This window comes from Cupressus sempervirens, chromosome 6 (assembly GCF_028749045.1).
Source record: "Cupressus sempervirens isolate cs-2001-9-10 chromosome 6, ASM2874904v1, whole genome shotgun sequence".
In the NCBI taxonomy this organism is placed as follows: domain Eukaryota; kingdom Viridiplantae; phylum Streptophyta; class Pinopsida; order Cupressales; family Cupressaceae; genus Cupressus; species Cupressus sempervirens.
The window spans coordinates 22,583,629-22,607,972 of NC_143123.1; the positions used below are offsets into that span (position 1 = coordinate 22,583,629).

General features: G+C 36.0%; 1 protein-coding gene across 1 annotated transcript in view; it reads left to right on the plus strand.

Moving 5' to 3' along the window:
• Nucleotides 1–363: 363 nt before the first annotated feature.
• Nucleotides 364–24,344, plus strand: part of LOC149550877 (uncharacterized) — a 156,048-nt gene continuing 132,067 nt past the window's right edge. The window contains exons 1-5 of the mRNA XM_089786458.1: nucleotides 364–443; nucleotides 540–984; nucleotides 18,997–19,059; nucleotides 21,731–21,809; nucleotides 21,979–22,053. Coding sequence (XP_089642584.1) covers nucleotides 562–984; nucleotides 18,997–19,059; nucleotides 21,731–21,809; nucleotides 21,979–22,053 — 640 coding nt within the window. The 5' untranslated portion in view covers nucleotides 364–443; nucleotides 540–561. The remainder of the gene's footprint in view (nucleotides 444–539; nucleotides 985–18,996; nucleotides 19,060–21,730; nucleotides 21,810–21,978; nucleotides 22,054–24,344) is intronic.

Genomic DNA, 24,344 nt, shown 5'->3' on the forward strand with positions numbered 1-24,344 from the left:
TAAAAGATATATTATTTGAAATGAAAATTTAATATGGACAAAGAAGTCTTTAGATTGGCCGAGAAAGAAAGGTTTAATAACTAGATAACATAAAGCCCTCCGCCATAGTTTCCTAGTAATACTATTTATGTTAAGTCACAAATTGAGAAATTAATTATTTTATATTTAAAAATGGAAATAATAAAACATCAAAATATTTTAATTCTGCTTCTTAATCAAATCTAACGGATAGAATAGTTACTCTGCCCTCCCTGCAGAAACCAATGAGAAAAGTGAGTCAAAAAGTTTCTTCGAAAAGAAAAAGGGCGCCGAAAAAAAATCCCCTGCAACCATCAAATACCGTAGGTATAACACAACCGTTCTGATTTCAAGAACTCTGCTGGAATTCTTTCTTCAAAAAATATCAGGCGACTTTTCGAGCAGGAAAACATATCTAACGGAAGGTTTGCTCTTTGCAGAATTTTATCATTTTCCAAGGTTTTTGCATGTCAGAAATGTATTCTAAACAAATAACTTTCACATTTTCCTTTGCGCTGCAGAGGTTTATTCGTGAGTTTTGCGATGGCAGCGCCCGGTTTAGGACCAGGAGCCGCGCCGCCCCATTTTCAATTCCACCATGAATACAGTAATAATCCTCCTCCTCATTATCATCACGAATACAGTAATAACAGCAACAATAGTAATCCTCATTATTATCCATCTCCTCCTCCTGTTGCTGCTGCTTCTGCACCTCCTCATTTCCTTCCCCCAGTTCAGTCATTTGCACCTCCTCTCCCCTTTCCCGTTCCCTACCACAATAATAATTCGAGTAAGAAACATAATAGGCATCAAGGGATTAGCAGCGGCAGTCACAAGGACAGAGTAAGGACCCTGTTCATCTCTGGTCTTCCCGAAGATGTTAAGCCACGCGAGATTTACAACCTTTTTCGCAGGCGACATGGGTTTGAGACCTGCCAGCTGAAATACACCGGTCGTGGATATCAGGTAATTTTAGTTTACCCTATTTGTCTTTTTGTCGCGCCCTTGATTACATGTCATGGATAATGTTGATCAATTATCAGCATTGACAGTTTCGTTTGTGTCGAAATTAACTGATGTGTTTGATATATGGGTATGCATTTATTTTTTGACATGTACTAGGTAAGGATATTGTGTACCAGCTTTGGCGGTAATGTTTGTGCCGAATTTGAGCAATATTTTGGACTTTTTTGCAGGCATCTGGTTTCTGTTTAATTGAGCGTGCATTTCTTTTTTGTGTACAAGAAAAAGTGTGTAATCATTGATCATTGGTGGGTTATGTTTGTGCCAAAATTCAGCAACGCCTATAAGATTTTGGCATGCCTTTTGTTTTCTGCAAGTCTTCTGGATCAACCTGCCAAAAAGAAAACAAAAAGATATGTTTCAATTTTTTTGGTTCTAAATCATTAATTTCAAGCTGCTGTCTGGTGATGTATTCAGGAGTGAGATTCTAATTGTTGAGTTATAATTTATAATCTTTTTAACACAGATTGGTCGAGTAGACTTAGAGACAAGTTTTTGCGGGGAACAAATCTTTCGTGCCTTTTTGCTCTTAGTAATTAAGGCAGTGCTTTTTGGTTCTCAGTAATAGTATGTATTGAGTTAGGGTACGGGCCTTTCAAGGTCTCAAGGATCCAGTAATCAGCCTTTTCAGGTTTCAACCAAGACGTTGGCATGTGATTTTTTGTTTTAGGTTCATTAAGAAAATTTACGGACAATGTTCTGTTGCAAACAACTAACCTTAGAAATTGTTGCAAACAACTAACCTTAGAACAATGCTTTTCGTATTCGGTATGTATTTAGTGAGGCTATTGAGCTGCCCTTAATGCAGTATGGGACAACAAGTAGGAAATGTTTTTCAGGTATCAAACACTGGATTCCGGGTATCCCCTGGCAAGGAGTGCTGTACGGGGCAACGTGTATGACAGATTGTCCATATCAATTACCCAAAATGCTGGATAATGATTCCTTTCGATAAAGGATGATCCTAAAGGCTCAATAATGTTGCAGTGCAAGAAAACTAATCTCATGAAAATGCTTTTGCTCTAATTTTTGGTCTGTATTGGGGTAGTTTATGGGCTTGCAGAAATTGAAGGCCACATTCTTTAAGATTTTAAATCTGGTGATGCTGAAATATCTTATTTTAAACCTAGGTTGAGTTGGAGTTCATCCTATACTCATTGCACCACAACTTTGTCATAGTTCTGTTGCAGTTACATGCTCAAATGTACCCTACAGTATTACACCAACACCTCATCACATATCAGTTGGGGTTGTGTACTTAACTATACCCTATAGGCTATATTCATCATATATAAACCTTACCACACATTTTGGATTATCCCTTTGATCTTTACACCATGACCTTGTCACGTGTCTATTAGGGTTACACCCTTGAATCATGAATGTATCCTATGCTATTATAGCAAAACCTCAATACATGTTAGTTAAGGACTTAGGGTTATTTCCTCATTTATGCCCTACGTTAATTGCAATTCACACAACCTGATTGACCATTTTTGTTTGTGTCATAGAGTTTGACGAATTCCAGCCATAAGGTTTGGAATTCGGCAAACTTCAAAATACCGTAAAATAGTTCATTCATATTCGCTTGTTGTTCGCCTGTATAAAGGACCTAATTTTTTCTATAATTAAAATTTCAAACAAAATGAATTTTTGAGGGTTTTTCACATGTTTCATTCTTCATTTCAGACGAATGAATGCCCTCATTCCAAATCGGAAGCCCTTCTTTACTAATCCAAACTGTAATAAAAAATTCAAATAATCTTTGAAAAACGAAAATCTTATGCTCTTCGGGACAAAGTAGCGCGGGCATTATCAAGCATACTGCGGGTCTAAATCTCGTGTTTCCTCCTATCGTTTGTGACGGCAAACAGAAGTTAATCATTTCTAGCTTGCGCGCGAATGAAAAATTTATTAACAATGACCCATAAATTTTAATATATGTATTTATTATTTAGGTTTCGTGTTATATATAAGTTTCGTCGTGTATATATATGTATAGATAATGAATTTAATTTACTTAGTAATTTTGTTTATAGGTATGTGTGTATTATATGTTTGTTATTTTATATTATTATAAGTTGTGTATAAAATAAATTTAATTTTTATAGTAAATTTGTTTATTAGTGTATATGTATGCATACATATGCCATATATTTGAAATATTAAATTAATTCATAAATATGAATATATTTATATTTTTATATGTGAATTGAAAAGTTCTTTGCATGAAATTCATTAACTTATAAAATATTTACTACAATGCATATATATTCACCAATACCATGAACAAGAAGTTACAAACTCTCCCCTAACTAGGAATCAAGATCATATATTTAGATTTTTTTAAAATTATATAAGGCGAATTTGATGTCGAACTTTTTTCCAAATTTTTTACTTTGTCGAACTTCATCCAAACTTCATAGTTGTCGAACTCAAACTTGAACTCGAACCTTGTGACTTAGATTCTTGTTATGTACTACATACTTGATACTCACATGTCTGCTGGAGTCACGTGTTCAAATGTACCACATTAAAGATTACATGAGAACTTCATTGCATGATTATTACATCAAAATCTTATCACATGCTCTTATGGTTACTTGCTCATGTATGTCCTATATTCGTTGCAATTTACGTCATAACTTCATCACACATTTATTGTTGTTATATGCTCTATACTCCATAGTCAATATACTGCAAAGAAATCGCATTTTCATGGAGTTATGTGCTTGAATGTACCCTATTTTATTACACTACAACCTCACTTAAGGTCTATTGCTATGTGCTTCCTTATTGGGTCATATGCTCTTGTGAATTTATCCAGTTACATCTGTGACTGTTAAATTAATTTAGTGATGATTAAGCTTTAAATGCAATCCCTTAATTTCAACCTATGAATTATTGTCTGCAAAATCTTAGAGCAAGAGGTAGTAACAATATGAGCAAGTGCAGAACTACGAAGGGTGCTCTTTTGGTACAATAGTAGAATACTTAAGGATGTTTTCCTCTATTTTGCATATGTTTTGATTTAGAAGTGATGCTTGGATCACATTCTTAAATCTGGGTGATGATGCATTGCATCCCATCGATCTGGGGTTATGCTATAATGTGCCACATACTCTTTTTAGTACAATCTTGGAGTATTTCTTTTGAGGTATTTGATTAAATGTATCCTACATTCATTACACTACAATCTCATTGAATGCCTATTGATACCATGTGCTGCCTTGTTTGGTCATGCTCTTGTGAATGTCCCCGATTACATCTGTGATTTCTAGCTTAACTTAGCATTAATTTAATTTTTGATGCAATCCCTAGGGATTGCTGTTGGTGAAATCTTAGTGCAAGACACAGTAATACTTTGATCAAGAGTAGAATAATGAAGGAAGCTTTTTTTGGGGTGCAATAGTACAAAAATTAAGGATGTTTTTTCTCTTTTGCACTCATCTTGTTTTAGAAGTGATGTTTGGATCACATTCTTTCATGGAATAATTTTGGCTACATTTTAAAATATTTTAAATCTGGGTTATGTGCCATTGCATCCCATTAAATATCCAGTACAGTAGAAACCAAGTTTTTTTCTATTGAATATAAAGTAATAACAAAATTGTAACAAAGTGTCAAGACTCTTGGTCCATCAAAAAACTAAACATCGATACAGTTATCCATCTCGATAGTTCATATCAGAATTATAAAAGGGTACAATATCAGCACTATATTTAAAACTTAAAATACCATCCCCTGTTACTGGTAGAGGACATGCCTGCCATGGGTGCATTGAATATGGCAGCATTTAGGTTTTCTTCAGGTATGACATTAGGTACAATCGTTGGTCTTCTGGGATCAACTGGATTCTCTGCAGTGTATTCAGCAAATGGCAAAAGTGGGTGTGTGGTCCTCTTTGGCGATTGACCAGCCCGAGGTTGAGATCTGTCCTGACTGCTCACAGTGGGCACTCCATCTACTGCAGGATTCTGCTTGTTACTATCTTTAGACGTCTTCCACGTACCATTGCTTTTAAGCTGTTGAGTGAGTTCTGCAAGGGTGACTTCAAATTCATTTTTTGCTTAAGAGTAGTGTAACCATATGCAATCTCCTTCTGTTCATTTCAGCTTTTCCCTCTTTCAGCAGTTTGATGAATTTGTCCTCTTTAAACTTTAGGATGGCTCTGACCTGCAAGGCAATGTTAGAAACATATGAGTCTTCTCAGAGACTCAGTAAGATATCTAGCCTTCCCATTGAAATGATCATCGTTCCTATATTTTCAGATAATCCATAGCAATAAAGAAGAAATAATGCACCAAAAGACATTACAAACTTTATTGTTACTGTGAATATATCCAGAAATCACATTTTCAACTTGGAAGTTACTGTCAAGGACAAGACCAAATAGTTCCCAGACTTCTTTAGAAAAAATACAATCAAAGAACACATGCTGGATTGATTCACAACGTCTATAGACTGAGCATATGTTAGGTTCACCATTGGGCTTTTTAAAAGGAAGTTTATGCAGCAGAAGGCGCCAAAGGAAACTTTGGATTTTGGGTTCAATTGATCTGTGGCACAAATTCAGCAGATGCTTACTCCAGGCTTGCTACTCCAGGTTGAGGTTCCATTTGTTATTTGAGATGATGAAAAATGTCCAACTTGTGGGTGAGGAGGGAGTAGAGGGTTTTGGCTTTAATCTTGTGCAAAGGGGAAGAGTCAGCACAAGAAAGAACATGGGAGCACGTGGAGGAATTACAACAGCTCTGGGGAGATTGAGTGCTGAGCAGGCATCTCTCAAGGTGGTGTAAGTTCTCCACTATGTGCAAGGGATAATAAACTTGGCAGCCAGGTCTTGCCAACTAATAAGAGAACTATTGATAATGATATCACTAAAGGAACATATACCCCTTCCAGTGCATTTCTTGGCATGTTTGGAAGAATAGGAGAGGTTCCACCAAATGGATCTAACACCACAGACGTTATTGTTTCGGTCAATCAAACCATTGCCAGTCACTAAATGATTGACTGACTTCAATGCCTTCCAAATGGATTTGAAAACTCCTGATCCTTTAACACTGACTCCATTTGGAATGGTAAAAAAATCATTCAATGAAAGCCCCTTCCGGGCCCTTGCTTTAGATGGTACAACTCTCCTTATGTTATTTCTGAGGAAAATCTTCCAGGGTTTACTACCTTTTGTAGCTTTGGCCACCCATTTAACAGCAAGCGCTATGCCTTGCAATCTTAAATCTTTCAAGCCTAGACCTCCTAGTTCTTTACCCCTTGTACACCATTCCCAATTAACAACATGAGTCTTCTTGGTTCCTCTACCATCAAAGCACATGTAATTTCTACTTGATTTCTGGATGGAGTTGATTTGTCAATAATTGATCAACCAAGCTGATGAGTAGTAGATTGAATATGAAGATAGAATCTTTTGACATACTTATATTCTTCCCGTCAGGGAAAGATATCTTCGATTCCACTTTTTTAGCTTTTTCTCAATCTTATCTCTCACCCATTCCCACATATCTTTCAAATTAGGGCACACAACAAAAGGAATTCCCAGGTATTTGACAACTTGGTTTGGGCCACTCTAAGGACTGGAAGATTTACTGCACCAACTTGGTGGAGAGTCATTCCATCCTAGCATAATGGATTGGGATAAAGAGATTTTGCTCCCTAAAGCTTTGCAAACAATGTCTAATTTCTTCAAGAGGTTCTCCATATTGTAGTCATTTAGCCAGAATAGAATGGCAATATCATCAACAAACTGAATATTAGATATTTCTTCATTATTAGGTACAGCAACACCCCAAACTTTAGGAGAAAGGTTTCCATCTCTAAGTAAGTGATGAAATGAATCAAATGCAATGACAAAGAGAGCTGGTGCAAAGGGACATCCTTGTCTGATTGATCTAGTCAGTTCAAACTGTTCTGGTCTATGACCATTCACTTCAACTGTTGCTAGGGCTCCCTTCATCAATGTGGAGACGATATGAAAAAAGGATGAGGGGAAACCAAGTGCATCTAGCATCATCTAAATGAACTTCCATTCAATTCTATCATACGTCCTCTCATAATTATTAATCTATGAGTAACATACCAACTTGCTGACCAGAGGATCTTGCCCATTCTAGGGATTCCCAACATGTGATGTGGTTTTCCAGAATATATCTTACTTTGACAAAACCAGTCTGTATTGGTTTATGATTTCAGGGAGAATATTCTCAATTTTGTTAGCAAGAATTTTAGCAAGCATCTTATAAGATACATTATTGAGGGTAATGGATCTCCAGTTTTTAACCAGAGTTTGTCTCCATCTTTGGTAATGAGTTTGATGAGTCTTGTATTTATATTAGCGCCTGTAGACACCTAAATCTGATTACACCGCTTCGGTAATCCTATTTAGCTATCTCTAAAGGCATCATTAATTAAATTCTTATTTAATTAATCCTTTTTCCCCTAGCTGATTAATTTAATTAATCATCTATAGTCCTAATTGATAAATTAAATAACCCATCATTTATCAATTAAATCCTATTCTCCTATCTAATTCCAAATCCCAAATTTATTAAAATCACTTTAATAAATAAAACTCTCAAACCTAATAATCTTAAAACTATCCTAAATCCCCCCATTAGCTTAAATCCACCCCATCCACCCATACTAACTAAGCTTAGCCACTAACTCACCCACCCTCATCAATACCATCCACTTGCACATCTCTAACATCCTTAAACTAATCCTAACCCAAGCCTAACCCATCCCCTAATCATTTGCACATTCCTAAGCAAGCTTAAGACTTTCCTAAACCAAGCCAAAGTCTCCCCTCAAAATATCCCAACCACCAAGCCATAAGTGCTCTTACAAGCCATAAATGACTCTTACAAGCCCATTTATTGCTCTTACAAGCCATTATGAAGGTCTTTATGAGCTTTGAGCCACCTTTGTTGACCCCTCAACCCCTCTTGCTCTAACCAATGACCCTGTGACATGTGTCACTCCCTGATTGGCTATAAGGAAGCACAATCCATGTGCTCTCCTCTCATTCAATCTGAGCCCTCCATAAGCTTTCTCCTTTCCTTCCATCTTAGCCATTGATCCCTTAAGTCCTTTGCCTATTTAAGGAATCCCCTCCCAAGCCATTTTAAGCACAATCCATTACCATAAACTTATAATGCTGTTTCGAGAAGCCATTTTACCAATCTCACTCACTCACACCAAAAAGCCATCAAACATCCATTGAAGCCTTTGGAAGCAATCGAGCATACATCCTATCAAATGGACACATCTCTAAAATCAAGTGATCATCCTCATTGAGAGAGCCTATCCATGGCTCATATTCTCACTTGAGGACCTCACTTTGTTTCTCTTTATATGTTTTGTTAGTTTGGTTTTGTGAATGCTTTGTTTATTTCATTGTTTTCCTAACATCACTAAATTCACATACACAGCGCCTAGGGTACCAAGGGATAGAGCTTCTTCATACACTTTCAAAAGTTCCTCACCAATCCAAGAGATGTTTTCCTTGTAGAATTCTACTGGTAATCCATCAGGTCTAGGTGACTTGTCATTGCTCATGTTCAGGATGGCCTTTTTGATCTCCTCCACAGTGATAGGCTTATCAAGACCAGAGGCATCCTCTGTGGATAGTTTTGAAGGTATGATACCTCTGATCTTGTCACTGGCTTCTTCCTTGGAGTAGTTAGTCCTCTCAGAAGTGAAGAGCTTCTTGTAGAAATTTGCAAAGGTTATAAGGATGTCCTCTTGAGATTTTAATAACTACACCATCTTCACAAATACAATTTATATTGTCCTTGGCTTCTTTATTTTTCAAAAGTTGAAAGAAGAACTTGGTCCCCTTATCACCAAGATTAATCCAATCGGCTCTTGCTCTGATCTTTGCTCCTTGAATCTTTTATGTTTGCAGTTTTCCTTAAATCATTTCTGATCTGAGTTAGAGACTCTACAACTTCGACATGAGATGGTTTCTTTTGAATAACCTCTTTAGCTTCACACAATGATTTAACTAGATCCACTTCTTTTCTTCTAAAGTCTTTAGCCTTTTTCCTACCCACAACTTGAAACATGCTTCTCCATGAGGAAACTTTTTGGTCCCACCTGTTAATGGCAGAGGGCTGGGATTCAATATTGGAATTGAACCAATTTATAATATTAACAGCAGCTAGAATATCTTCATCTTTTAGAAGAAAGAGGTTAAGGGAGAATCCTTCCTTATGTTGAGTGGTATGATTAGTTCTACCAATGGGGAAGATGGAGGAAATGATAGGGTGGTAATCAAAGAGGGAGAAGGGAATGACCTTCACACAATTTCCATTGGGCTCCTTCACACAACTGGAAAAGTTTTTGTTTGGATAGAACTTGTCAAGTCCACAATATATCCTTTTATCTTCTTGCTAGTAATTAGACCAAGTAAACCAGATGCTTCTGAAATCTTCTTTTTGTCCAGCAAGAGGATCGAAAAGTAGCTTACTGATCATCCTATTCCAAAAAAACTGCTCATTACTCTTCCATTCAAATCTCATACCTCTAGATTTGTCTTGGGCTCTCTCAATTATATTGAAATCTCCTACAAGAATCTAGGGAATATCCTTCACGTTAAACAACCATTTCCTTAATTCTATTCTATCTGAATACTCAATGGGAGCATAAACTGAACAAATGCCAATTTCATTACCATTATGAGTTAGGGAAACCCAAATGGCTCTATTACAAGGTGAAGAACACCATTCTTGAACATAGTTATCCCATTATGGTCCTATTAGGATGGATATGCCTCCTTTGCCTCTAGAATGAAGTATAGAATAGGATTTTGCATCTTTCCATATACATTTAGGAGCAATATTTAGATTGAATTTTACAACTTTAACTTCTTGAATCATGAGAATATCAATATCCTTATACTTCCTTAGAAATCTCTTGATAATATGTTTTCTGTTGGGGGATTCTAATCCTCTAACATTCCACGTTGCACATTTCAGATTCATCATTGCATTTACTGTCATTCAATATCCATTGGAGTTTGAAATTTTTTGAAACAATTTGGGAGCTTTGTTCTGTGCAGCTTAGATAGTTTGATATTCCCACTCAACAATTTAGGTCTACCTCTCTTCCTTTTAGGCTATCCTCCTCATCCATGCTTGGATCCTCTGCATCTTGGATTTTGTTTTTCTTCTTACTTCTTTTGCTATGTTTCATTGCATTAAAAATAAAGGGGTCTATCTCAGAATTGGATGTAACAATCACCGACTTCACCTTCACAGATTTAGGGTTAGGGTGAAGAGCATCATCCAACCTTTTGTTCAATGGATTCTCCTTATCCAGGGCCTTGGAGGATCTTTCTTGACTTAATAGTGCCAGAAATTAAGAGGTGGTGGCAGGGGATAACTATCACTGAGAATCCACTATTGTTCAACAAATCTTTTTGACATTGCTTATTACATTCACCAATCTCTTTGGAGGGGCAAGCCACATCTGTGATATCATCAGAGAGAGACCCCTTGTTATCTTCTATCAGGTCAACAATTGGTTCTTCAGGCCCTGTTAGAGGCTTCTGGATTGGATCCAAAGGTTGGGTGATGTTTCCAACCTTGCAACCCTGGACGGAGGAAATGAGGTACCTGTTAGAGTCCAGGCGAGAGGGATCACCTTTTTTGATTAGTTCATCTTTTTCTTTTATCCTGTCAAGGGCAATCTGTTGAGCATTCTGCACTCTGTGTTTAGGTTTTTGAGAGTTGAGTTTCAACCCAAAATCAAGAGAGCTAGCTTGATGAAGGCTTTTCAATTGGTCCTGAATAGGGGGGACAGGGGGCTGCACATGAATGGAGGGGGTGAACTGAGTCTTAAGGGCATTAAGGGAAGCTTTGAGTGTTTTTGAATTCCCCACTTGCAGTTGAGGGGAAGAGGAAGAAGGAGAGAAAGGAGCCTTTGGTAACATCCTCACCAACCAAATTCTTGTCAGTATAGTCAGGAATATAAGTGCTTTTCAAATTAGGCAGCACCAGGGGCCTCTTTTTCAGAATAGGGCAATTAGTCCTTTTTTGACCTTCTCATTTGCATAGATATCAGGCATTAATACCACCCAGAAAGGTTAGGGGACAGCAAACTGGGTTATCTTTAAGGTCAAACCATATGTTCTCAGGGATGTCAACATCTGGATAAATAGAGACCAAAACCCTTGCATCGGTGTTCGGCATTAGGGTATAAAGAATTATCAATTCGTAGAACTTTCCCAATGGGTTCCAAAACTTGTGGAAGAAGGTTACATAGAAACGGTGGCAAATTACCAACAATAAGCCATCTAGGGCTCAATAGGGCAAGGACTTCATTATTCACCACATTCATCGACCAGGGAAGGGCACAAAATTCTCACCAACCAACTTTCCAAAATTGCTTATGAATTACCAGTTTTTGAGACTTAGGGTTAGCAAAAACTATCAAGAATAGCCCTTTTTGCAATGTATGACTGTAAGTAAAGTGAAGACCATATTTTTGTCCCAAACATTGTGAACCCATTCACTGAGATAGTTATGGGAGGGCAGATTAGAGATATCTACAGCTACAAAAGAGATCGTAGAATCCCTAAGTTTACAAATCTCCTTCTCTATGGCTACACACATCAGGGAATTAGGCTTAAGATGACATCTTACCTCCACCTCTTGCAACATGTCACTCTCTGATCCTTTCTACTTCGCTTGTGATGAACTTGGCGCCCTTTGGGATCTCGCTTCTTCCTTCGACAACCTGCTTGAAAGATTTCTCACCTTCTCCAATTTCCATTGCCAACACTGGAAGAAGGCAGTTTCAGTCTAGGGCTTGCAGGAACTACTTTACCATTGTCTAAAAGTTTCTCGACTGCATTTGAAAGAGAAGACAAGCCTAATAATGTTTGGGTATTCAGTGGTCTCTAGTTGTTTCTTGGGGAAACCATACCCATCCCACTGTCAATAAAGGTTTCCTAACTAACACACTTCTTGACACATCGCCAGGTCATTTGCAGAGTGCCATTTGCATATTCAACCTTTGTTCATTAATTTTTCACCCTTGTAGAAACCAATTTAGAAGAGCTGAGTATAATATAGTTCTTGTCATCATAGCTCTATGCAAGTCCTTGAAAGAAACAAGACAATTGAAGAATATGATTTAGTTACTGTTTTTCTATATTTTGAAATATTCCCTAGAAATAAAAATGGAGGCTTTGGACTTTTCAATTACCTCAACAAGAAAAATGTTACCACCTTACATTCAGTAACAAGACTATATAATTAGAATGGGCAATTCCTTTAGTCTACATAATTTTATTAATAGAAACTGTTATTGTCTTGACCAGAAATGAAGATAAAAAGCAATAAACAAAATAATGAACCCTAAAGGCTAAGACACAACACTTTGTGCTGGGAAATGCCTCCAACTTGAGGGAGAAAAACATAGCCACACAAAAAATCTTTTTATTGATAAATAAGTAGAAGTGTGAAATACAATATGCCGAAGTACAAGGTTCCGACTGAAGTAAAATACAGAAACACAAGATATCAATGCAAATCACCCCATATAAATTCCTACTGAAGAATATATAAAATTGCCTTGACCTTTCATTATAGTGCTGTTACAAAATGAAGACTCCTTTGTAGTCTTCACCTTTAATTGTCTTGACCCTTCAAAGTGAGGACCCTTCACTGTCTTCAATAAAAAATGGGTTATTTAAATATTTCAAAATTAGGAAAGGAAGATAGCTCCTAATGCTATAAGTTCAACACCATCTCTTAGTAGGGAGGTATCTTTTCAAATTCTCATATCATGGATTCTCTCAACATGACAGTCACAACGACTATTCACATTTGTGAGAAAACCAAAACTTATCACAGAATCTCTCAATGTCATAGCATCATGGAGTCTCTCAACATGATGTTCACCATGGCTACTCCAATGTGTGCAATAAACACAAGCTCTCATCACAAATTCACTCGACGTGATGCTGTCATCGAGACTTTTAACATGACATCCACTATGGCTACTCCACAAGGAGCTTTCAAAACCCGACTGCTTCAGGAGCTTGCTGATCCTTTGCAAAGGACTTGGCACTCTCCATCTGCTGCTCAAGCTCCCACTGAATCTCTAACCCAAAATGAAGGAAGAGTCACTTCAGAGTATTTGCACACTTGAACCAAGCAATATACTTAACATGCTTTGCCCAATGCAAATAAAAAACTCACAGGTTGCAGTCTCATCCAGATAGAACCCCACTATCTGTAAATTGTTGCCTAGAACTCACATAAGATGGATATTCAATGCCTTTAATGATGAGACCATAATTCCATCTTTAGACACACTTTAGTAACTAATCCTCCTCACTGATGGTTAAAGATACATCACGGAATTATGTAGCTCATTGCAGCTGTTAACAATCTCCAGATTCACACTACAGTGTCCCTCAATAGAACCCAGCAAATGTCTAACCATGCGTAGGCTAAGTATACTTTAAAAATAGAATTAAGTTTAGAATGTCATATGCCTATACATATGCAAAACAAAACCTCTGCAAATTTCAAATATGAAACATACCATTCCAATTTAAATTCAGGTTTCTGTATCAAGAAGATCAAGCCAGAATCTCATGGTAGATAAGTTCAGAGTTCACTAATCAATAGTCTAGGTCTTAAAAATATCTAAAAGATCAAACTAGAATCATTAGACATTTTAGTATTTAAAATCACAAATCCGAGATGTGTACCTACCAGTGTTATAGGACTTTGTGAGTTCTGAGTTAAGGCAACCTTCTAGAGGCTGGTGGCCTCTAGACTCTGACTCGGCCAAGTCCTGCAGGACTCACAGAATCCATGAACTCTCCTGACTCGGAGACTCCTGGGGCCAAGACTCTTCCATGGCCAGCTAAGCCATATAGTAAAAAATAAACATTTTTGAATTTTAATGACTTTTTTGGCTTTTATGATCGTATTGCGATATTAAGCTCCAAGAATTTGTAACTGTTATTCCAAATAAGGCAATTGATATGGAGTAGTAAATAATGTGTTGCATGCATAACAATTTGTCTATAACACAGCTTAGAGATATGATTTCATTAAATTTCTTGCCACAAAAGCAACATCATATTACAATATGTAATCACAAAGTCCTGGAACCATGTTTTAAGCATTTAAAACAGCACTATCAAATTTGAGAGCATTGCAAATTTGCAACAAATAAAATGCTTTCCTTTTAAAGAATTGGACATCTCCAAAACAATAAAAGAGTAGTTTTAAGGTTTGTAAAAGATCGAAAAAATAAATGTCAATTAAACCAGCCATTTGATAAAGTTAAAAGATGATGACATTTGAGCAATTATGTAGTTGGTATCATTCCAAAAATTCATAATGATCTTTCTAATCTACCAAGAACAAAAATTTGAGCAAAGCAGTTATGAAATAACTTGCATGGTAGAAGAATATAATATGATTTTTTTGTGGACACTTAATAACGAAGTGCTACTTTGAGGGAACAACCTCGTAGTCTTCAACATTGAAAACTATACTCAACATGATGATAGTAAATATTTGTAGTAAATACTATATACCTTCTATTACTTTTAGTTTAACTTAGTTCCTTTAGAAATTCGCATTGATACTTATGTGATCAATTTAAACTTGTGAATGTGTGCAAAGTAGCTTCTATTTATCTCAATTCTATCTTTGATGTTAATTGACTAAATGAAGCATGAAAAAAGTTTTAAATCCTTTAAAATATTTGAATTTCTTGGCTTTTCAATTTGCTGAGTCCTTGCCAAGTCTGAGTCCAAGCCCAAAACTAGCTCACTGAGTCCGAGGTGAGTCCGAGTCTTGTAAGATTGGTACCCATAGGAGATTCATTTCAGAATCAGATTCTAGTACATTTCATACTCAAAAATGCCCAGAAAAGTCTCACAAATCAGCAACTTAGTCTGTAGGTATATTCAAAACATGTGTAGGCATGCTCAAGAATGGTATTGCTGAACCTCTGTGTCAATTATATGTAGTCGGAAAAGGACTAAATCTGAAACTTTCAACTCGTGCCTTGAATTCTCAAAATTTAACACCCTCTGAATGTCATTTTCTTCTCATAGAAAAAACTGATAAGAAGACAATTTGAATAGGTTTTTCTTCGAGACAGATGTGTCCAAATATGTGCCACGATCTCTGTTAGGATTAACCATGGACATAAATAACAATTACATGCAAATATAACCAATATCATAAAATAATAAATCGCACAGAAGAGAACACAAGACCCAAAGAATTAACTTGGTTCACCCAATGCCTGGGCTATGTCCACAAACAACAAATCCAATATTATTATTAGCTAGTGATTACAACTTGATTACAATCCGTAATCCCTTGCAGCTCAGTACTGTCGAAAGAAGCTACAATCTCATCATACATAATGAAATCCCTAACCTTAAGCTATTTTATCCAAGCTTTTTGCCGCTTACAAAATTAGGGCTAGAATAAGTCATCCAGTAGAAAAATAACAATCGATACCTTGTACAATAGTAAATTCATTTTTTGGCTTTGCCCTAGGACCCTGCAAGGAGCCCTGCCCCCAAACCCCCGTAGTAATAATCTGAGGGAAACTGCGCCGAATAAAGTGAGAAATTAACCTCCGAGTCTGATAAGGCTCCACATCATAACAATCTCAGCCTTATATCAAGCTGTGACTTCCTCACAAGATTCATCGAACTCTTATTTCTTTGAATGCAACATCTCATCATCCTTATGCTCTTTGATCCATCCTAGAAGCATTTCAAAGATATTACTAACACTTCATAGAATCAAACTATCCTAAAGAGAAATTTACATGATTCACTATTACCAATATTATTGCATGAATTACACATGATCATTATTCAAGGTACAAACTTAGAATACTTAGCAATGCCTTTTCAGATTTCGATCTTCATATATGCCCATATCTACAACTAGTCCCAAAAATCGCAATAATTCCAGCTATGCATCAAAATAAAGGGTCCTTTTAGGAAATAGACAGAGCACTGCCTATCTTTCACGCAGTAATCAGTACTGGGTACTATATAAATCACCATCCCTTAGGAAGTGTGCCCTCTATGATGTAAGTGCCTCCAGAAATATGAAGAGCGAAGACCAATGCCCAGCCTGAAGTCTTTCACTTTGGTCACCTCTATATGTTTTTCTTCAGGCATGCTACCGCAAAATACGATCTTTCCAAACCTTGGGAATTATTTAATCCTTGCTCACAACTATTCAAGACTTCACAGTATTTAAGTTTGAAGCCAAATATTATATGCACAACAAGAGCTTTAGAAACCAAATTATTAGTGGGCCATGATGAATCATTTACACAACCATAGTCTTCAATGTGGATTATAAAATTTATTTCTGTTTCCATTATGGTCAAGAACTTAAAAACCCCCAATTTATTTCCCACAATACAAGCTTGAAATAGACAATATATATAATTTGGAGAAGCCAAATTAAAAGATCGGAACTTAAAGAGATTAATTGTGCGGTAATCTATCATCCCCATTCTATGAAGTCTTTTACAGTTCATTATGGAGACCTCACAAGAAATAATTACAATTTTTACTTATGGCAGCATTTATGTATACAACAACAAATATCCTCTCAGAAAAATAGTTATAAAAGTGTGCCTTTATTATCAACCAAATAATTATATGGCTATAGAACTAGGAAGAATTGAGCCCCATCAATATTACTCATACCAAAATCTTATTATATGGCCTCATAGGCCTGCTCATAAATTGATGGGAATACACTGAAATTTGCAGCATCGAAACATTGAATCTGCCAATAATATACTCGGAAATGAAATATTCAGAATGTTAACTATATTCAGATTATAATTTCCAAAATAGCTCACACCAGGATGTAATATTTCAATTTCATAAAAAAATTATAATCAACAAATACCTCATCCCTGCAATTTCTTCAGTACTGCAATTTCTTCTTTGAAGGAAGGCCTCTCAAATTTGGTGCAAATGTAAACTCTGTTGTGAATGTACCTTATTGAAGAACCAGGTTCTAGTTCCTCACAAACTCCTGAAGGTTTTTTATCGCCAACAACTCTAGCTAATGGCCACAACATTAGAAAAGTTGATCAATTTCAATAAACATTTGAACATGCCTGAATAATCCTTATTTGCTGTTTTCCAACCTTGCTTTGATACCATGCTAATGTTTTAACTAGAAATGAAGATAAACAGAAATAAACAAAATAATAAGCACTAAGACGACAACTTGTCTTGGGAAAACCCTCCAACTTGAGGGAGAAAACCCCAACCACACAAAAAATCTCTTTATTGCTAAATAAGCTGAAGTCAGAAATACAACAGGCCCAAACACAAGGCAAATCACCTCAAAGTGAAGTGAAATTCAGAAGCACAATATATCAATGCAAATCACCACATAGGAATTAATCCTGAGTAATATAATTGCCTTGACCCTTCATTATCTTGACATTACAAAATGAAGACCCCCTTGTAGTCTTGCCTTTCATTGTCTGGACTCTTCAATCTCTCAACTCTTTAATGTTTTGTCCCTTCATTGTCTTAAATAAAAAATAGATTACTTAAATATCTCAAAGCCAACAGCATGAAGACTTGAGGTAAGAGGTAGAAACCTAGAGTAAGACTATATGCAGACCTTTCTGAAAAGAAGCCTTGTGATGCTAGATATACTACACCTTTGAGGTGACAAGATCTATAGGCAACGATCTCTGTACTTTGATACCAAATGATATTAACTAAGAGAGCCAGATGCATCAAAAAGAAGAAAAAGACAAGAGTTTGCTGCAGCTGTTTTTGTTGTATATTGGTATTATGCATCTTCATAAAGAAAGTATGTTTCCTGGAATCTTCTAGAAGTAAAAAGACTCTAAAAGAAGAAAGGAAGGTAGACAAGGAAGATACTTGGGAATGAGTGAGAAGCTAATGGAGAAATTATGTAATGACAATAAAAGCTATGTGTTAAGCATTTTTTCAACTTACTCATCTGACATGGCAGACTGATTTTTCAAGGGGAAATATCTTATTTTTCACAGTTTTGAAACTGAATTTATATTATCAGTATCTGAATCACATTTAATTTTTATTCTTTTGGCATTATTCCACTTTCGACTGTGCATTTCTCTAATGACATCTCTAAGTTTTCTTATTTTTCTTTACTTTCCATCACTAGAATGATGAGTTCAGTACCTTTATGACCCACATTTGCATCTTTCAGACCGCAATTAACTTTTTCTTCAATCTTTAGTACTCACTTATACTATCCCGTTTTTTTGTGAACTTTTATGATATTTAGAAGGCTCAAAATTCTGACATTTTTTCGTAATATATTTTGGTTCTTTGGACAATTAATGTCCAAATCAAGGAAGGTTTTATAACAAAAGCTATGGTATTATGCTGCCGAGTCTGTTCGGTTTTTCACTTCATCATTCTGGCATGTGTATATAGATTCTCTTTTGCTGTGCTAGAATCCTTATTCCAAGGAATCTTTTCGATTAGAAATTGTGTTTACATAATCAAGTTATTGGTTACGTTGGGTGTTTTGCATGACATCATTCTGGCATGTTTGTATATGAATTCATTTGTTGTCTATTGAATGCATAATTTTTGAAGTGAGCTGTAGATGTGTGTGTATTTTAAATATAAGATTACTAGCCACCTGATAGATGAGATCTATATAGAAATGTTGAAGCATGTTACTCATTCCCAGTTCCATAAGAGATTATGTACAATTTTAAAGCATTTATGTGGTTGTTTCAATTTGCATGTTGCTTTATCTTTGCAGTTTACCAGCTGATCAGTCCCATATAGTTGGTGTAGAAGATTTTAAGATTTTGTTTGCATTTCATTCAAAGACCATATTTGCAAAATTTTATTTTACTGAAAAAAGTTGGCATTTGCTGCCGTGCCAGATAGTTGCATTTGCTGTATTTTCTCACCAGCAATACGCATTAGCTGCAAAGGATGCTCTTAATGTAAGAAGATTTTCAGAAACTGGTATCTTTTACTTTCTTTGCATTTTATTCTCAAGTCTATATTTCTTTTCTATTGTTTATAGTGTGATTATCTGTCCTTCTGTTTGGAGAGATAATTAAAATTCAGTTTGAACAATTTCTAAATGTTCAACTAACTAGAAAATTACAATAATCATTGCCACCAAACCTTGAAATTAAAGGTATTATATTGTATTTTCTGTGGTCATTAAGTAGAGCAGCCTCTGAATTTTTTGGGTTGGTAAACCATAAACTTATGCTCATATATAATGATTAAGGTTTATCTGACCTTTTTCAATACAATGTACGAGTTTTTGTTTATTGTAGGAAGGGCAGTTATTCTAAAGGGTGTACATGTTTTATTAGTTTTCTTCATTAGATATGACTTTCATTTGTGATTTGTGCTCATTATAGTTGTATGGAGTTAGAAGTACAACTTATGGCAGATCAGTGATGAAATTAGAGACAACAGTAAAGGAACAACAAATTAGTAATTACCTCTTACAATACAAGCAAATATCCTCTTTGTTCCAAAGAAGTTGACACTTTTTTTTTCAAATTTACAACACTATCCAGAAGTATGAAATTGGCTTGAAGTTGGAATTCTTTAATTTTGGAAGAAATACTGCAAAAGATGTTCATGTAGAACTATAGAGCTCTTGAATATATTCCCGATGCTGCAAGAATCAGGAAAATCAAAGTCCTGAGCAAAAAGTTATGAGCTTGGAGGGGAAAAAGAAAGATTTGACTTCAAACTGGAACAACAGGCACAAAACAACAAAATCTCTGCAAGACACCTGTATCACGGTGAAGTTGACGAGGCCAACTTTCTGGCAATATCTTGTTCGCAAAGGACACCTGCATATGAGAAAGTTATGACAACAAACTCCATTTATGGTTTAGGGGGTCAAAGCACAGGTCCTGCCCCTTTGTCCATGCACCTGCTCATCAATAGGATCACATGCTATATAACAGGGTTTTAAAAATTTAAGGGCCACGCCTTAGCCACCTGACAGTAATCCTTAAGTGTTCCATGGAAGTCATTAGTGTGATCAGCCCTTGAAGGTTTTATTCCGCTTCTGACCACTGGAAGAGAATATTCTGCCAAGTTGACCTAATTGTGCGGACTGTGCATCTCTGATGCCTGCAAGGTAAGTCAGTTTACAGATTGGATGCTGTATGAAGAAGTGTCCATGTGGAGAAAGCATACATAGGAGAAAATATAAATTGGAAAGCTAAAATGCTCATAGCACAAATTGGAACTGGTTCTCATCATTTGAGGTGTGAAACAGGTAGATGGACACTGCCAAAGGAAGAATGAGCGGATTGGTGGAAACAGAGAGACACTTTATCATGGAATGCCCAGCGTACATTGACATCCACTTCAGCTACGGGGATATCCCAGTGACCGGCAATTTAGATTCCATTTTTGAGGAAGCACAACTTGACAAGACAGCAAATTTAATGATTAATATTCATTGTGGAAGAGCAAAACTAAAGAAGCAGTTTCAAAAGGAGTAATGTTCTCTCACCCTTTTTTGGGGAGAGTGCTTTTCTAGGTGGTCCCATAGGCTGCTTTGGCCTCACGGATGTTATTAAAATCACTCATTCATTCATTCAACACAGAAGCTATTGAATATAGTCAAACACGTAAGAATGCAGCCAAAATTTTTCTAAGCTCCAAAATTGATGAATCTGATATATGAAAATAGAGGTCCTCTGGACTCATCTGCGAGGTCTATTTTATCCCAGTTCGAGCCAGCAAAGGTGCCTGCCTAAATCACCCTAAGAAATGCGAATGAGTCTTTAGATTTGGAGCTTTAGTACCATGTAGGAGTTGATTGGTGAGTCTTCAAAGCCCATAGAAACCTTGCAAAACCAAACTAACTTCCATGAGAGAGAAAATGGCGAGTACAGCTTGCTTGATTATGAATGCGAGAATGGATATGGGAATGTACATGAGAGGCGCTTCTAAGGACAAGCTGAGAGGCAGGATTAGATAAGATTGTGACATGTGTCTTAATTTTATACAACGAGAAGACTAAAGTAATAATTATAAAATTCCTAGGTAACTAAATTAGATTGCAAGAGAAGATATGATCATGTGACAATTAGTCAATCTTCTAGAAGAACACGTAGGAGCTATAAGTAAACTCGAGTCATGTAAACAAGTCCCCTACTAGGAACTAGTAAAAACACTAGGTACAAAACCTTATTCACACCAACATAATGATCTAGTGCACAAGGTAAAGACTTCAAAGTACAATTCTTTATGTATATCAGGACATTGCATTCTGTAGTGTTTGGGAATCTGTGTTCTAACTTCATTAGAATATTGAATCTTAGGAAACCTTCATTATTGTTTCAGTTTGAATATTGGAAAGAATTAAATCTGCTAGGCTATACATATTTCCCTTTATAGATGCTTTTACACTAGAATCTTGTATAAACTAGTCAATCCTAGAGTTTCATGAGTCACAATTCAGTAGCTTCTAACTACTTGTTCACCTTTTGATTTATTTGTTTGTACTAAAGAAAATGAGTAGTTATAACCAGGCACGCATGCTAGTATATGCCATGTAATGTTACTGCATTTTGTTTCTTAAAATATCATGTCGCTGTTTCTGATTCAACAGAATAAATATGTCAACAGGGCTTGACATTTGATCCTGAGACAGGAGCAACTTTACATATTGAGCTTGCAAGAGCGAATTCTCGGATAAAACGATCAGGTACAAACAAAAACTGCTTGTGTTTAAACTCTTATCTGTAGAAGAACTTTTCTGTGTTGAATCTCTATGATGTTTGCTATTGTCTCAACTGTATAATTTATTGAGTGTGTTTTTGATCTGTGAAAACAAGGCAGCAGAGTTTCTGAGCTATTCTGTGTATTTTGTGCAGATGATGGAAGCAATGGTCCTTATGATAAAAAAATCAGAGGACCCATAGGTGTGCCAGGAGTATCTGATGATGATGGTATGCTCATGTATATTTCTCACTTTGGTCAGTAAGGTGAAACAGTTTTTGGTAAGAAAATGTTGACATCTAATGTGAAAATACAGTCTAAAACAATTAGACATCTATCATAGCACTTCACTGCTTGTTATGGTGACAAGATCATGAATCTCCAGTTTTCATTTATTAACAAGGGAGTATACATTTTGTTACAGGGAAGTGTTCAATACAAGCCTGAGTTGATAACCCATCCTGGAAATATACGTATCTAATTTTTTCACAGAATCTTCAAAAGTCATTATATCTTCTTTCGCAAAAGGTTTGAGGGTATTTTCAGCTGAAGACCATACAATAAGAGCAATGTAGACTTCCTAGAAAACCAAAGTATGAACAGTTTGGTTCCTTTGATGAACAGGTCTAGGGAAGATATGAATAAAACAATGATGCATGTGAGACAGTATTTTGAGAAATCTTCATTTGCAAAATTACTTTTAAGTTCTCTTTCCTGCCACATCATGCACACAAACTGATAGGGATATCAGTTGTAGCTAGTCTGTTCTTGGTATGGATACCCCGCTCTTACGTCTGACACGAGTCCAATCTTTAAGGAACAAGGTGTGAATCAGTTGCATTCCATGCGGCCATGTTTCTTTCAGTCATTCTTGTTTTCTTAATTCCTCTCAAATTAAAATTTGAATCATCATTACTGATCACCTGTACTCCAGTTTGTTGACCTTACTGAGCGGGGGGCAGCCGTAAAAAGTAAAAGAGATAAGAGTGGAAGATTAATTTAATGTTTAAGCCAAATATGGTTCCTTTTACCTTCGCCCAACATTTTTAAGGTCTGCTTGAATCTAGCACCAGAGTCAACTATCTTCTATCAATGCATTTGTGCAAATATCACTGTACACAAATCATCTTTCTCACTTTGTAAACTGCAAATCCTTCGAATTAACACATCCCTTTCCTTGAAAATATTCTTCATTCTAGTATGAGAAGACAACCAAGAGAGCAATACGACTATTCACGGGAGTAGTATTTCTGACATTGAATTCTCATCTATGCCTATAAATGTGAAGATTCAACTAAAGTGAGATTTGTATATTTACCAAGCTTTCTAAAATTTATAGAGAACTTGAGAATGCTGAAAGATGAAATATGAAGTGTTACATTTTAACAATGATGAGAGAAGAGGACTGTTTCATTCCCAAATATTTTATTTAGTTGATAATTTAATGCCTAATCAAAGTTCGGTCAAAATGGACTATCCTCATAACAATCCCAGACCTTGGGTTCTCAAATCAACCAGCCAAAACTGTCCTTTTTCTCTATCTAGATTGCAAATTTTGTGTCATGTGAAGAATTACATATTATCACTGATGAGAAAAGGATTCTTTCGTACCTAAATGTTTTCTTCAGTTTAGTGAATCTGATGCTCATTTAAAGTCCCCCAACATCAGCTCCACCAGTCCTATTTAATGGTAAACCCCAAAGCTTGGGTTCTGTAAACCTATCGTTTTCCAAAGTTTATCTCAATGCTGATTTGCAAGGATTGTTGTACGATTGCAGTGTCCAGATTCCAGAATCATTAGAATAATATGTTAATATATGAAGATATCAGCTTGCAGTATCTAGAAGTTATTTATTTGGTTTTTACGTATTTTAGAAAATATAATTACATTTCTGATAGGTGTAGAAACATATAAACAGGGAATTGATATAAACAAGATGCAAGGTGCATGTATCATTGAGATGCATGTCTATCAGGTATTTTGTAGCATGCCTTCCCCTTTTGAAAATGCTTCATCCTAAAACTACACAATGATGATAGGTAGTGCATCTTGACAAATTTTTACAATATCGACACATCAAATAATGATGGGTCCATTGGAGATCACTTTTGATAGGTACTCATTGTTGTAAGTCATTACTTGAATTTTATTGGCTTGGATGTTGTTTGAATTTTTCTTGATTATCATTTACACCTTTTACTATTAAGAACCTTTACTATTGTTGTCCTGGAATTGAGTACTTTACTGATGTTGAAAGTGACAAGGGTTGTTGATAGCTTCCATTGATACATTTCTGTTGCCATTTACATTTCTTTCAAAGCAACTTTTATTTGTGGCAGCCTGAAGGGTATTCATATGCAATTATATCCCTCTCGACTTTGGACTTGATTTTTTTCGTACTAAGGCTTGACTGATATGATCACAAAATGACTGCTCGAGGTGCATTATTGATGTCGAAACCTGTTTTACTTTACTGCAAATTTCTTTGTAGGTGATGCAATGCCGATAGTTTTTGCTTTT